The sequence below is a fragment of the Podarcis melisellensis genome, assembly GCF_964234715.1.
Source record: "Podarcis melisellensis genome assembly, chromosome: 3".
Lineage (NCBI taxonomy): Eukaryota > Metazoa > Chordata > Lepidosauria > Squamata > Lacertidae > Podarcis > Podarcis melisellensis.
Window position 1 is genome coordinate 53,587,545 of NC_138530.1, and position 16,280 is coordinate 53,603,824.

At 40.8% G+C, this 16,280-nt stretch overlaps 1 protein-coding gene across 3 annotated transcripts in view; it reads right to left on the reverse strand.

Annotated features, from left to right (window-relative positions):
* Nucleotides 1–224: 224 nt before the first annotated feature.
* SNX9 (sorting nexin 9) overlaps nt 225–16,280 on the reverse strand; it is a 40,410-nt gene continuing 24,354 nt past the window's right edge. For all 3 annotated transcript variants that reach the window (XM_081905717.1, XM_081905716.1, XM_081905718.1), the window contains 12 exons: nt 16,079–16,232; nt 14,962–15,046; nt 13,616–13,741; nt 13,325–13,442; nt 9,077–9,207; nt 7,399–7,502; nt 7,032–7,135; nt 4,695–4,772; nt 3,345–3,421; nt 2,491–2,580; nt 1,036–1,150; nt 225–373 (listed from right to left, as the gene is read on the reverse strand). In XM_081905717.1, the coding sequence (XP_081761843.1) occupies nt 261–373; nt 1,036–1,150; nt 2,491–2,580; nt 3,345–3,421; nt 4,695–4,772; nt 7,032–7,135; nt 7,399–7,502; nt 9,077–9,207; nt 13,325–13,442; nt 13,616–13,741; nt 14,962–15,046; nt 16,079–16,232 (1,295 nt within the window). In that variant the 3' untranslated portion in view covers nt 225–260. The remainder of the gene's footprint in view (nt 374–1,035; nt 1,151–2,490; nt 2,581–3,344; nt 3,422–4,694; nt 4,773–7,031; nt 7,136–7,398; nt 7,503–9,076; nt 9,208–13,324; nt 13,443–13,615; nt 13,742–14,961; nt 15,047–16,078; nt 16,233–16,280) is intronic.

Here is a 16,280-nt window from a genome sequence, read left to right on the forward strand (position 1 = left end):
TTTCCAATGAGGGGATGAAAGAACTATTACTTCATAAACCTGTATTTTAAAAATAAATTTGTTCACCACATGAAGTGTTTTTGAACGAACCATAGCATAGTTCAAGTCAACAATTTCAAGCACATGATGAGTATTTGAGCACAAGTGCACTTGAAACAGTCCATGGAAGGTTGTTGTTTTTTTACAATCAAGTGGTTTGTATAATTTTTATGAAAATTATGAAATTTTTGGAAGAATAAGCAAGTGCAGACAGAGAGAGTTCAAGACACATTGCAACTTACTGTTTCATAGAACTGTGCCTGTTGCTCCAGATACAAGCGCATCACACTATTGTAATCATAAATCCGGTTACTGTGGAAGTGATTCATTTCAGCTGTAAAATCAAAACCAGAGCACATACTGAAGTCTGACTCCAAAAAGGAATAAATTTTACTCATTTAGGAATCCAAGCAAAATGCCAGATTTGCACTTTACGATAGTGGAGGGGTAGGAAACCATTTTTCTGTTGAAGGCATGGCAGCAGCATGGCAGCAGCAGCAACAACCAAAAACAATTTTATTATTTATACCCCACCCAACTGGCAGAGCCAATGAAAGGCTGATTTGAGACTGAAGTATTTTGCCTTAACTAATCAAGAATAAAGACTGAGTATCTCACCCAATGTCACCACAGATTACACTCCCCAATCATATGCAGGTCAACCCTGAAGCCTGCCTTATGTTGTTTGACACTGCTGTTCTTACATAAGCATACAGAAGACTTCATTTAATACAGTAGACGAATACTGCTACTGTTCCAGAAAGCAAGTGAAAGGGATTCCTTTCTGACTACACACACAGAGAAACGGAGGGGACACCAATTAATTCAGACAGGTGGGGAAAACCTCTTCGTTCCCTGCACCCCAAACCATATAAACACCACTTATTTGTAATGTGACTAAAATTATTCTTAAAATTCCCTTTCACCAATCCCCTTCTATCCCCATTCCCAATTAACAGGGGAAACCATGTCATTTAAATGCAAAGTACATTTTACCTTGTAGTGCATATGACATGGTGCTTACACGCTTCAGCATGTTTTGTTTATCCTGTGGGGTGATTTTGCTGGTAGCAACTAATTTATCACTTTCCTTCACTTTTTCTATTGCTCCCTGTTAAGACAAAACATCACATAAAGCATCAACGGAAAAGCATCTCAAATTAAATTAATTAGTTTCATTTGCCTGTGTTGTATCTGCGTTCATTCTATTTCCTAAGACCCCCCCCCCTCCCTCAAAAATTTACAAAACCTGGAAGGAGGGGTGTTGTATGCTAGGATCAACCACGACATACTTAATCTTCCTCCAAACCAATTCACACAATCATGGGGCATGCTATGGGAACTATAAAACCAAGCTGCAATGTACATCTGAATAAAATGCCTGGGTTTTGTGGGGCAGATAATCAACCAAAATTAGAGGTTGTCTATGTGGATATTTAATGTCTTAAGGCCAGATTCAACTAAGGACTTGTACTAGCTCAACAGCACTTTCTCAGCTTGCCAACCCCTCAACTGGCTCTTTGCGTGGTCAGGAGAACCCCTAGAACAGCATATGCAGGCGGAGGAGAGGGGGGATTGTTCCATCTGGCAAGGTGAAATGCTTGCACTGATGGAACAATTTCCATAATGCTATGCTGAATTGCTCCTAATAGTTTCTTCACAGAAAAGTGCTTGTGAAAGTCCTCTCAAAATAGTGACTAAAGCTTTCAGCTTCCATCACACTTTATAAACCACAGAAACTATTTTGGGTTTCCTCAGGTGTGAGAACTATACAGTGCACACATACTCCAGGCAGGCTTTCTAATCTTGGTCTTCTCGGGAAGCTGCCTTGTTATGAGTCAGACCACTGGACTATCTAGCTCAGTAGTGTTGAAACTGAGTGGCAGTGGTTCCCCAGTATTTCAAAAGATAATCTTTCTCAGCCCCACCTGGGGACTGAAGCTGAGCCATTTTGCCTGCAAGGCAGATGCTCTGCCACTGAGCTATAGCCCTTCTCCAAATACCCTAGGACAAGAACCCCCAGCCTTTCTTGGCCTGCAGGCACATCTGGAAATCCAAGAACCTGCTGTAGGCAACACAAAATACCCACTTCCCAGTAGAAAAATTGGTAGTGCTCAGGACTGCTCCCCCCCCCCGCAAAAAAAACCACCCTGCAGACAAAACACATACACCCAAGCCAAAAAAAGCAAACATCAAAAGCCCCAAGGTGTAAAGCAATTCCCCAAACAATGCAAAAAAGGGCATTCACCCTAAAAACAAGCAGGAAAAATACTTCCATCCACTTCAGCAACCAATCAAATACAAAAACCAACTAAAATACACACATCCAAAAACTTAGCAGGTAGTAGCAAGACCCCTTCTTCTTTCCTGAAGAGACCGAGAGTCTGCATAACTTACACTGTGATAAGTAGCACCCACCTCATTAAAAGTCATGGTGAAAAAGGCTCCTACCTTGTGAGCACCTATGATATCTGGGAAGCAACCAAGAAATCCTTTGTATTCATGATTGGTTTCCATTAGAAAATGAAGATCCTGCTTTGGCTGATAAAGAGGGGGGAAATCCAGTTATTGACTCCGTAACAATAGGTCATACAAGCTCGACATCTAAACTGAAAATCAGAAGACTACCAATGGGGAGGGGACCATGAAATTTTGAGTGCTGAAAAATGGCAGCTCATCTATAAATTGCAAATGGATACGTATAAGACATTGTTACTTTTAAAAATATAGCAAATTCAAATATAAAATCAGTGAACATAAATCAGTGTATTTTACCCAATCTTTGTACAAATAGGCTTCAATACAACAGGGGGTATAATATTTCAGGTTTTTTTTTTTTTGCTCTTTTCCCTTTAAAAGAGGCACATATTCTGAAAATCATGTGTTGGTGTGGCTGAATCTAGCCCCTGCCCCCTGCACTTTATAGAGCTAGCAGGTTAGGAGTTGCATGCCCAGCTCCCAGTTACACACAAATTTCCCATTCATTTACTGATACAGAAGCAGGCTTCTGCATACCATGACTATGGTGGTAGATTTTATTTCATAAAATTTATATACTCCTTGATTGTAAGGGGGGGGGGGAAGTGTTTTATAATCACCAACTCTTGCTAAATTCTTAGCACTTTTATAATCACTCAAAGTATGCTATGCATTCCTAGGGAGACAGCCATCCAATGAGCTTTGCCCACTTGTACATGATGACCTCTTGTTTCTCTTCTCCCCAACCTGCTCCAGAAGAAGGTGGCTCACCGTGTAAGCAAACACCTGTTCCATTTGAACTCACCCATGGATGTAGTATGACATACCTGTTCTGCCACAAGACTGGCAATTTCTTCATATGTTTTTCCTGCTTCTGTTATTGCTTCATGGAGGTCAGACTCTCCTAAAAACAAATGCGACACAGAGGTTTTCAAGTACGTCAAAATGAGTCGCTGAAACAAACAAAAATGGGACATGTAGAAACATCTACATTTTAAGTGTTTGTTGGTACATGCAGTGATTTCTATAGTAGAAGGTTTATAAGCATTTGTGGAAGTAAATCAATACTTAATATAAAAATCTTACTTAAGACTTACTTCAAATGTGAAGAATAAACCAATCCATGAGGAAAAATAAACTGCCTTTAATTATACCAGTAATTATAAATTTGAAACTAGCAAACTATCAGGACTAAGATGACAAAATTAAATGATAGAATCTTTATATTTTTCATATCCTTCCCTAGCCACACATGTTCAAATGTTTCTGCTGAACACATCAACACAAGGCTGGGGTTTAGTTTGGCACATTAAGTTTTGGGGCAAAACAGCAGGGCTTTCATGTAGTCTAATTCACCTATTCTTTGTTTACTGTTGCAGAGAAATGCTGTAAACGTGTTTATGTATGGAATGAAAACATGTTCTGTGACCTCTGCAATAGAGTTCAAAGCCTGCAGAGCTGATATTGGAGAGAGGAGAGAGATAGCTGCTTTAAATTTTCATTATACAGGGCCTGGATCAGGTAATTTTAGTCTGAATGCTCTGGGTCACAACAATTAACTGATGTTCCAGACAGCTGGGAGTTAGCTATCAGTTAGGGAAAGGCTGTTGAGGAGTTGGATGAGAAGCAAAAGCTGAGGCAGGTGTGTGGAAAAAGCCTGAGTATAAATACACAATGTGTGGTTAATACATGTCTGGCAAAAAATCAGAAGGGAGCCAGTGACTGAGTTGGTCTGAGAGGCTGTTCTGTGTAAAAGTCTTACTAGAAGGGAGGTTACAACAGTAAACCACAATATTTTGATTTTTTAAGAAATCACTATCAATATAACTCTCCAAACAGAGATTATATTAATAAATCATATTTCTTTTATTGATGCCTTTGCTTAAAACAAGTATTTAACCCCAATATCTAATCCTTATAAATCGGAGCATGACAGGGAAGGACTCATAGGCATCTTGGTAGCCACTGAGAGAATAGATTGTGGGACTAGGTAAGTCTTTCGCCAGATCCAGCAGGGCTCTTTTCATATTTTCAGCTTACCTGCCATTTGAAGGAAGTTCAGTCCATTAAAAACCCAAAATATTTATTCCGAGCTCATCCAATTAATGCAGCCCAAATACTAGAAACAGGTGAAGTTGCTTTGAAAGACAAATCAAAACAGAGCTAGAATGAAATACCTTGATAACCACTGCTATGGAAAACCACTGCTAAACCCTGTAAAGCTTTTCCTATTTTCTGGTATTCCTTGGGCAATGCTGAAAGAAAAAAAAGGATTTAACGTTAAGACATAATCTGGTAAAGCCAGAAAAATGCAATGAGCTTGTTTAAAAGCAGTGCTAATGTTTAGTGGCTATGCAGAGTTACATAGATGAGCTCCAATGAGCCCTAGTGAAGTACAGTACGGATCTCATACAACTCCCCTCCCCATCCTCCCATCAGGGGCGGAGCAAAGGGGGGCAGGGCGCCCCGGGTGCCATCTTTGAGGGAGTGACAAGAAGGCACCCTGTGGGGGGCTCGCCCTGCCACCACCTTCCATGCGGCAAAGAGGAGGACTTCTGCTGAGATTACTTTGTTTCAAAGAAGCTTGACTTAGCATTATGCATTTATCAGAGATCTTGATTTACTAGCAATAGTTTGTTAAACCAGCCAGCTTTACTTGAAGCTGGCTTGTTTATGAAACCATTTGTTTGCTTTAATCCATCATTCCTGGCACAAACAGGAGGAGACACGGGGAAGGGATGAGTGCATAAGGCCAGTGCTTCACTTGGGCTTGCTGAGATTCATGCATGTAGTATTATGCATGAGCCAACTCAGCAAATAACTGACTACAAAACACCACCTAAATCAGAGGTTGGCAACCTTATCAGAGGATGGGCCGGTCGACGCTCCATCTGTCGGAGGATGGGCCGGAGCGTGTGCGCCCATGCACTCTTCCGGGTCGGAGGAGCGTCCGTGCGCACATGCTATTTCCGGCGCTCCTCTGACCTGGAAGTGCGCCGGAAACAGTGTGTGTGCATGCACATGGGCGCTTCTCCATCCCACACATGTGTGCACATGCTGTTTCCGGTGCAAATCTGGGTTGGAGCAGCGCCTGTGCGCATGCACACAGGCACCATCAACCCGGACGTTGGTCCCCGCACCGTGCCGGTAAGAGCGGGGGGCGGCAGGGGTCGCCATGGGCTGGTTAGACAAGCCTCATGGGCTGCTACTGACCCATGGACCTTAGGTTGCCGACCCCTGACCTAAATAAACACCAATATGGCAGGCAGCCAAAGTTCTTTCTGATAGTTCCTGTATTCTCCACCTCTCTCCCCACATTTGCAGTGGTACCTCGGGTTAAGAACTTAATTTGTCCTGGAGGTCTGTTCTTAACCTGAAACTGTTCTTAACCTGAGGTACCACTTTAGCTAATGCGGCCTCCCGCTACCGCGTGATTTCTGTTCTCATCCTGAAGCAAAGTTCTTAACCCGAGGTACTATTTATGGGTTAGCGGAGTCTGTAACCTGAAGCGTCTGTAACCCGAGGTACCACTGTATTTCAGGTTCACTGGCTTGATTACTAGTACTTTCACTGCCCTCTTGGTGCCATTAGTTCATTTACTTTGATCAGTGGGTATACAAGTGCTTCAGCTGCTTGGCCCAAGCTTGCAGTGTCCCCTGTGACCTCAGGATCTAATGGGAAACTCACTTCTGAAGTCCAAGGTCTATGGGACAACATTAAACAGTTCTGTAGTGTATTTACTTTTCAAATGGCAGCTTGGTGCAGGTCAGTTAAGTAGTCTGAGTCTTTCACACAGAAAATGCTTTTCTAGAGAAATTGTGCTTTGCATACTACAAATGGTTAATGAATCATGTATGCAAACTGTCACACTACACAACCATACCAGTAATATGAACAATAGTTCATTTCCAAATTCATTCAAAAGGTGGATCTTGGAAAACTGGCATTAATCCAGCTATACCAAGTTGGATGACTCTGTTTATTCTGCTGTGATCTTTTCTGGCAAGCTCGTTTATGCTTTCAAAACACCAAGATCTAAAACATTTACAAGCTTTGAAAATTCATTTTGTTCGCCAAGTATTCTGTAAATAAAGTTGCCTACAGTAGATAAACACATACTCATTGCAAAATCACGTGAAAGAGAAAAAACCATTCTGTAAGAGCTCTTTAAACCCAGAATACACCCCCACCCCCCCATTCCAGATCTTGAGAACTTATTCAAACATCTTAAAAAAACAAGAAGCGCGGTTAAAAAATAAGAATGCATAAGCTGTGGGGCAACTTCCAAAAGCAACGTCTGTCAGAACCAGAGCTTTCAAGTGTTTTTGAGGCAAGTACAGTCACTTTTGTAGATTGCATATTTTATATGGAATTGATTCATTCATTTCATGAACACTGCACTAGTAGTTCTAGTCTTTTGCCAAAGTAAGTCCTGTTACACGTTGTAAAAACACATTAAAAAAAAAGTCAAGAAACGACAAATTTCATTGTGTTAAATATATTCCAACACTTACGTCCTGTACAGCGTTTCCAGTGTTCGTGGCCCACTGTCAACAACTCCTTAACTCCATCATCCATGGCTTTAGTGAACTTCCCAACTGCATCACATTTCTGTTCACTGTATAATGAAGAACTGAATTACACAGGGTTTTTCTCATTTTCTACTGTGAACATTTTTTATCTGGATTTTTTTTCTTTTTGCATACTGACCAGGAGGCCACATGCCCTCAGTACAGTTTACATCCCTTTTGCAAAGTGAAAACTACATTTTAGTCCTACATTTTAGATTAAATATGCTTTAAAAACAAGTGCACTTTTTTAAAAAAGCAGGCAACAGCAATTTTGAAATAAGACATGAAAACGAAGAATCTAACACCTTACATTTCTAACAAATCCAAGTCTGGTGCTTCTGGTTCCATAGTAGAAAAGACCATAACACCCACAACTTCATCTTTTTCTGCCTTCCTTTTACCGGTTTTCCATTCCTAGGGAAAAGAACAAGTGTGGCAATACAAAAAAAATTCCTTCCAGTAGCACCTTAAAGACCAACTAAGTTAGTTCTTGGTATGAGCTTTCGTGTGCATGCACACTTCTTTCTTGCAGTGACATCTTGAACAGTCATCTGTCACATAGGGACTTTGGCCTGCTCCCATATGCTTCTTGAGCAGGGCAGGGGCCTGCCATAGATCTTCAGATTCCTCCCAGTCCTCAATTCAAAACTGGTATGAAAAACAATAATCAAGCATGAAAGAAGCCGTGATCCAGAGAGCCACATATGTGACTTAACATCTATTATTCTTCAGCTTCTTTTTCAGAAAGCTCCTTTCTGCAAAAATATCTTTTTAATTTTGGGGAAGTTTCACACTGAATTTTTAATGTAGCTATTTGAATGCTGAGTGTAGCTCATTCACTGGTCACTTCAGCACTGGATTACTGCAATGTGCTCTATGTGAGGCTTCACTTGTGCTTGATCTGAAAGCTACAGTTAGTGCAGAATGCCACAGCATGATTGCCGAGAGGAGTGAGACTCTGCCAGCATAGAACACCCCTGCACAGAGATCTGTACTTGTTGCAGATTTACTGCCGGGCCAAGTTCAAGGTGTTCCTATTAATATATGAAACTTTTAACAGCCTGAGGTCATTTACTAGTGAGATTGCCTAACTTCATACATACCTACTCGACCACTTTGACCTGCAAAACTGGCACTGTTACAGATGCCACATAACTCTTGCTTCACGTTTGTAAGAAATCAATCATTTATTTATTGTGACAGTATCCACACTTTGGAATTCCCTGCCTATTGATGTAAGATAGGCCTCTTTCACTGTACTCTTTTCGGCACCTGCTAAGAATATTTTTGTTTAGGCAAGCCTATCCAGATGACATGTGTTTTACTCTGGTTTTTAGCTTATTGTTTATTTTAATTTTTTTATGTTTTAAAAAGTTGTTTTTTAACTTGGGGGGGTAATTTTATTGTTTTATGCTTTTCGTAAACCGCTTTGAGGTTTTATTACAATCAAGAGGTATAAAAATTCTCTGAAATAAATAAAACAAGAATGATTCAAATAACTGCAGCAACAGCTTAAGCCCTGACCATGCACATAAAGGGGCTCTTTGTGTTATAACTTGGCCTGGAAAAATATCTTGCCCAAACTTACTCATACATTTTCCGGAAGGGAAGCCATGTTAATTTGTTGTTTTAGTCATACATATATAATATCACTTAGCACTCTCTATCCACCAGTACTTTAGACTTAAGTAAGGTTAGGTAACAACTTTACCAAATTGCTGCTTGAAAAATGTTAGTGTTTGTAAGCGAGGTGCTGCCTTTGAGAAAATGGTTTTCTAGAAATAACAGCATTCCATTTTATCCCCTTTTAAACTATGCACCAAAAGGTGCATAGGTGTCATCCCCTTTCTCACAATCAAGCTGTATATAAATTTTATGAAATAAATAAATGTTAAACCAGGGACTACTTGCTACTGCTTTTGGAGATATGTATCTAATGGCACTGTCTGATTTCTCTCAAAGCAATTAAAAGCAATTGAATGTAATACCTTTTCATCACGGAAACTAAGGAACTGCTGAAAAACTTCACTTTCTGAAACAACTGGATGACGACACATCCTGGTCATCCATGCCTGTAGCCTCTCCATCCTCATTTTGATGAATTCTTCCTCAAAACGCCCTGCAGGCCAATTAGTAACAGATACTGACATTCACACTTAATGCCATCTATCCCCCCCCCCCATAAGACAAGCAATTTTTAGCTTGTTTACTTATTTGAAGCCTTTTAGCCTGCCCTTCACTAAAAATCCCTGAGCAGGGTACAATATAATCTAAAATAAACAGCCAACATCCAAGTAACACGAAAATCAACAAGGGAGGAAAATACTTCTAAAATTAGCTCAGTCAAATGGCTAGGGAAATAAATAGGATCTTCAAAAGGTATCTATAACCCAACAGGGTTGGCACCAACTATTTTTGGGGGGACTCAGATTTAAGAAAATGGGAGATGTATCTGTGTATAAGACATTATATTTAAGGTAAAAAAAACCTAGTCTTATACACAGAAAAAGATGGTATATGGGGGGACAGGACATTTCACAACCTAGGTGTGATGATCAAGACTGCCGTCTTATACATGACCACATATTGCATGCTATGTGAGACTGTTAAGAGGACATCACCACCAGATCTCAAGGACCCAACACAAAGCTGTATTGAGTTTCTTTGGTTTTGCGTAAGCTGCAAGTTAGTCAGCTTATAGATTCTATGTAATGTTTCAATTTATTATAACACACACACCTGCCTGTGAAACTTAAGATGTACTTCAATTTAAAACAGAAGATCCACTTGGCTTAGGAACACTTAATCTCCCTTTGAATAATGGTGGTGAATTGTTAGGTTGCTTGTTTTAGAAAGTGGTAAGTATAGAAGGTTAGGGAAAGAAAAGCTATGGTCAACGACAAAAAAATAGAAGAATAGCAGTGGTAATGTAGTCCATTGCAACTTGTGTGCCATTTGCAATCCCAGCAGTTACTGACCCTTGGAAGGGTAAGAGTTCTATTTAAATCATCCACACCCAGCAGCATGCTATAAATTCACTCTAATTTTCTCTTTAAGTCACAGTGAGGCAGTGGAGTCCTTGACAAGATGCTGGAAGATAGTAACATTGTGCCCATGGGTACAATGGTGCCCTTGAAGTCTTCTCCTAGTGCTCATGAAGCCTGAAGGCTCCCCACCACAGCCTGCCCCCTAGTCATAAGTTGAGGCGTGGCAACTTTTTCCTCCCTTTAAAGGTACATAGAGCTAAAGGACAAATTTGGAAGAGCAACACTGTTTCCTACTTTCTCTTTCAGTTCTATGTGCTTTTCAAAGTTCAGATAACATCTACTGGATCCAATTTTTACCTAGACATCAAGGAAAAATGAAGTGTTTCTGTGCATGCACTCTATTTTAATTGTTTTTACTGCTTTGGGCTGCAAAGCACTAGATAAAAGTGAGAACCGCCACAATAAAATATAAGGCAGTGCCAAGTCTCTCATTTGTTTTGCATATGCTAATTGCCAACATTAATAGTGCATTAATACTTTCAAAACAACAACAACAAAAAAACAGTGCATTTACCAAAGAAAATAGCAAGAAGCATACAATTTTTCTATATTACCATTTAACAAGGTTAGAGGGGAATAAACACTGATTGGAAAATAGAAGTTTCTGTCAATCTGACAATACTCAAAATAATGGAGAAAAAATTCTCGAAATCTTAATCAGTGATTCCCAATGTGCTAGTCTGCTATGGCTTTCTTTCAAGCTCATGTGGGCACTTCAGAAAAAACTGCTGGAATTCTAAGCTTGAAGCTCTAGCTAAGGAAAAAGTAAATCACTTCCTTAGTTTTCCACTTCCTTGGCATGCATCGTAGTACACGCATCAATGCTCAATTTCCTTCTCACACAGTATGCTGCTTGCATTTCCAGCATTACGCAGAGCTATAGAGCAGGCTGCACATTAGATTCTTTTTTACTGGCTGACTTTAAGATATCTAAGACTTCCGGGTCGGCGCCATCGCCGAATGGCGGGCTCCCTCCGAGCTCCGGAGGGAGCCTGCTCGGCAGGGGCTGGGTCCTACCGCACCGGCGATGCGGGGACCCTCAAAAACCACGGCCAGAGTGAGGCCGTGGACATGGAGACTCGGCTGGCACCGTTAGCGCCCTCCCGGCTCGTGAAGGAGCCTTTTTAAAGGCTACGGATCGGGCGCCGGGGAGAAGCGTGGTGCTTTGAGTTCTCTGCTATCCCTGCCGAGCGCAGCCGCATGCCATCCGGCGGAGAGCGCTGACTTCTTCTATTGAAAATTTGGACCTAAAAGAAGAACCCGTGAGTAATTGGACTATGGATTAAAAAAGAGGGATAAATTTTTAAAATCTGGAGCGAACGGGGGAGGTGGAAAAAAGGAAGTCAGCCTACCCCTTAATTGTAGAAGAGCCAAAACAAAGGACTTAACGACTAAGATCGAGCGTATCTCTATCTTCATGAATTAGCAACTTCGCGAGGGAAAATTATAAGACTGTGCTGGAGGAGAAAAGTGGAATTTGTATTAAAAAAACAACCCCCCCCCGAATCCCTGGAGTGATCCGCGAAACTACCTGGGGAAGAGCATCGGGAGTTTTGACAGCTGTCAAAGGCTGTCAAAACGGAAGAATAAAGCAGGGACTTTGCTTTGAGGACTTTGCCGGTTACATTTGTTTTAAATTGTATACAAATTGTTTCAAATAAGGATTTACAAACTATTTGGACTAATGGATTCGATCTGGAAGGGAACATAGTTACTGCGATCCACCTAGAGGAGCTGAGCGACATTGCATGTGTTTTTCTCAGGAAACCTGAACAGTTGTAACTTTTAATCTCTTGGGAACTGCAGAAATGGAACATTGTTTTGTCTACAGAGGGCTACAAACTACAGGAAACAATGGATTCTTTAGTTGGAAAACGAAAGGGACATGACATAATGTTTTGCTTCTGAATAACAAGCCTCTGCAGAAAATAAGAAGGTCATGGAAAAAGAACATTTTTGCGGGAAAACAGGGAAACAGAAGGAGGAGAGAGAATGACAAGAATATGGAAACATCATGAACTGGACAGAATTGGGAACATTTGGGACATCCAGATTTGACAAGCTTATGGAAATTAAATGGGAGTTTTTTACTCCTGGATATAAAAATCTGGATAGAAAAAATGGGCCCCTTTTTGAGACAGACTCCTTCCAAGATTGGACATTTGTAATTAAATATGACTGGCAAACTACTAGAGGGACATGGATTAAGTGGGTAGGAACTTCAGGAAGACAATAGGATGAAGGGATAGAAGGAACACAACAGAGAAAGGGGGGAGGGAAATTTGGAATCCAAAGGTTGTAAAATTATTTTTTTATCTTTATATCTTTTTTTCTTTTTTTATAAAATTTTGAAAGGGGGAACTCGTGGAAGGGAAAAAATCGATCTTAGGGGATGGGAATTTGGAAAAATTGGGTTATTGATGTTAAGTGAGTCATGGGATAAAAACTTGTTGAATTTAATTGCTTATTCGGAAGATTTGGAACGCAATTGGGGGCGGGAAGGGGAAGTCCTAGCTTTGGTTTTGGAAGAAAGTGTATGAATTGGATCTAATTTGTTTTTAATTTGGAAAATCTTAATAAAAATTATATTAAAAAAAAAAAAAATAAGATATCTGTTTAAAAGATCATACTTTAGGGGTACAGAGAGTCAAATGGAAAGAAATGCCAATTAATCAGAACAGAAGTGGTAAGCTTAGCTGCCCCACTGCAAGAAGGCCTATGATTTCCACAGCATAATCCTTGGACATTACATGCTGAATTACTTTAATCTTATATTTTATAAAAACTGGACCACATTCCAACACTCCGTTGGTTTCAGAATAGCCCAGTCAAGCACATAATGAATGGAAAGACACAGCCTCAAATCTATCAAGGTGGTATAAACAAAATATCAACATCTACTTTTTTCAGGAAATGTAGCATTAGGAGGCAGATTAAAGAAAGACTAGTGCAGGCTCTTAAACGAACCAGCAACAGCACAGTCTGTTCTCAACCACTTTGTTGCTGCTCTTCATTTTTATTCCTCCACTGTTCTTATGAAATTTAAGGGGATAGTCAGTTTTAAGCTGAGAAGTCCTCATTTTCAGAGTGACCCTCTTGCATTAATATCATCTTTCAGAAAAACAACAAAGCTAATAATAGAGCGACAAAACTTCCTATTTCAAGAACCATCAATTTGGAGAAGGTTACCTGTCACTTGCTTGTCTGGAAGAGATGGAATTGGAATGGCTGATCCAAACTTGATCAAGAGACGTTCATATAACCAGTCGAAGTGCTTGTATCTGTGGTTGACAGCTCGATTAGTGTTCTGCAAGATAGGCAGACAAAACACTCTTGGTTATGACTTCCAAAATATATTTACTACTATGTCTGTATAAGGCAGGGTTATTTAACTGTATGATGTAAATCACAGATAAACGATAAAAAGAATTGGGACATTTTGAGATGTCACCTAAAGAAACTTCTCTGGTACGCACTTACTGTACATGTAAGTTGATATTCGATGTAGCTCTTCAAACCATACATTTTAGAACCTTTTTTTGGATCAGCCACAACACAGTCAAATGTAGAGGTAGGATACACCCACATTGGCCCATAATCTCCAATCTACAGAACAACAAAAGTATTTATTAACTCCAAGCATGCTACACAAATCTAAAATATGCAATTGCATTTAATGCACACTAAACCTACATGTGGAGCCAATGATGCATCCATTCCATACCTGAAAGTAAATACTACAATAAGCAATCCAGAGGCTTAGCAGGCTGCATTATCAGGCATAACACAGAAATGGGACACACAGAACTTTACACCTGGATGCCAGTTTGAAGCAGGTGCCGAAACCCCCTTTTGCAAACAGAATTTTAGGATCTCTCAATGATAGTATAATAGCATTTCAACTACTCAGCACAAATAGCTGCCTGGGAAGAAAATTGCTCAAAAAGTTATAGTGGTGTTATTGTGCTGTAGGGTGATGAACAAAGACTTGAATCCTGTTCCCTGTGAATCCTGGTCCCTGTAGTTTTCACTCCATAAGACGCACTTTCCCCTCTTAAAATCTAAGGGGAAATGTCTGTGCGTCTTATGGAGCAAATGTGTGGTCCCTGGGGCTGGGGACCCAGGCTTCCCTCGCCAGCCCCGACCTGCTCTTTGGGGCTGGCGAGGGAAGCCCGGGTCCCCAGCCCCAGGGTCTTTGGGGCTGGCGGTGAGGGAAGCTCGGCTTTCCCCACCGCCAGCCCCACAAGCTTTGGGAGGCTTCCGGAGGCTTCGGGATGCCTTTTGCTGAAGCCTGGAGAGCGAGAGGGGTTGGTGCGCACCAATCCCTCTCGCTCTCCAGGCTTCAAAGATAGCCGCCTGAAGCCTCCTGAGCCCAGCGGGAGCTCTTCGGGTTCCTTTCGTTGGAGGGTAGGTGCCCCTTCGGAGGCTTTGGGTTCCTTTCGTTGAAGTGTAGGAAGGGACTCCGTTTCTCCTGCCGCTTCGCTGAAGGGGTGCTGCGCAGAGAGGGGGAGGGTTTTTTTTCTTGTTCTCCCCCTCTAAAACAAGGTGCGTCCTATAGAGTGAAAAATACCGTACATGCTTAATTTCTGAAATAGTGCCCTTGAGGTTTCACAGTTCCCATGGAAGTATGCAACATACTCAGCATGTTCAAGGCCAGACAGGCTTTTCATTCAAGAAGCACTTTCCTAAGTACATACTGCTTTGGCTAAAAGTGAGTATGTATATGTTTACACACTAATGCCACATGCAGTTGCCAAAGATAGATATGAATACAACACACACACACACACACACACACACACACACACACAATATTTTAAACTTACAATTATAGGAATTTTCTCTTTGGGTTTTGCTAGCTGCTTTGACAAGAGATACTGCTCCACTCCAGGTTTTGCAAATCCAGGAAATCTGATCAGAGAAATTAAGTGATTGAATCCTTCTTTCATAGGCTCTTTGGCAGATTCAGAACTGCTTGCCATATTTTATAGACATTTGGTATATCCAAGAAGGTAAATACGCCTGTTACTAAAACAATGGTGCTGAAATGATCTAGTTAGTTACAGCCCGGGCAACAACTGCATTAGGAGTATATAAATATGCACCTACAATTAAGTCATTGCTGAGTGGCTGAATTCAGCCAATCAGAACAAACGGTGCAGAGGAACTGTTAGTACCAACTGTCACTATAACACCATATAAGAAGCCTCTTGAATTCTCTTCTGTCATTTGATAAACTGACAGTTACATTCTTCCTCAGTTCAGAATCCAGAAACATTTCAAGTGCATGAAAAGGCCCAGTCCTTAGCAGGAATTTCATCTCCTCACTTCCCAATCAACCCCCTCACTCTTGACTGTATTACTAACTTTCTTTTTTAAAAGTGACAGATAGACAAACAGAATATCCAGAATGTATATCTCATTGCAGAGCCGGACAACTGGGCAGAAGGAGGCTGCTGAAGAGTGGGGGTGGAGGTGGATACAAAAGCCCCGCGGGGCAAGGGAGTGCAAAGGATTTATATCTCTGGCTGTAAGCAAGAACTATCCTGTTAAGACTTAACTAAAATGCTGCAGAAAATGTGAAAACGAATAAACTATATTGTCAAAACATTCCAGCTGTTCAAAACCAGCTAAGGGGCACCGACATTTTGGTCCAACATGTCCACACAAAAGAGATGAGAAAGCTTAATTGAAGGGCATATTTTATTTGAGGAAATAAGTTTTGTTTGGGACTTATAAATAGGTTTTGTTTTTGTTTTTTACTATTTTCTTTAGCTGAATACTGATTTTGTTACCCTTTCCCACTGAAACAAGTTTATTATTCATAAACTTTACATGGAAAATGCACTACAACTTGTGAACACAGTCAACTATTCCATTTTAAATTCCTCTTTAAATTTCTATTTGCCCTACCCCAACCCTATTCAGTGCTGCAGTTTTTACTTGTTAAGTGGTAGCTTCATAGCAGCTCCACGGCTATTGCCACGCTGAAGCCCTGCTGGGTCTGAAGGCTCTGCCTCTTTATATCCAAGATAGGGTGCAGCCGTTGATTTTGGGTCATCCCAATCATCATCCCAGTCATCGTCATCAGCAGCCGCTAAAGAAGAGACAATACTAGTTGCATACATAATATCCAAACCACACT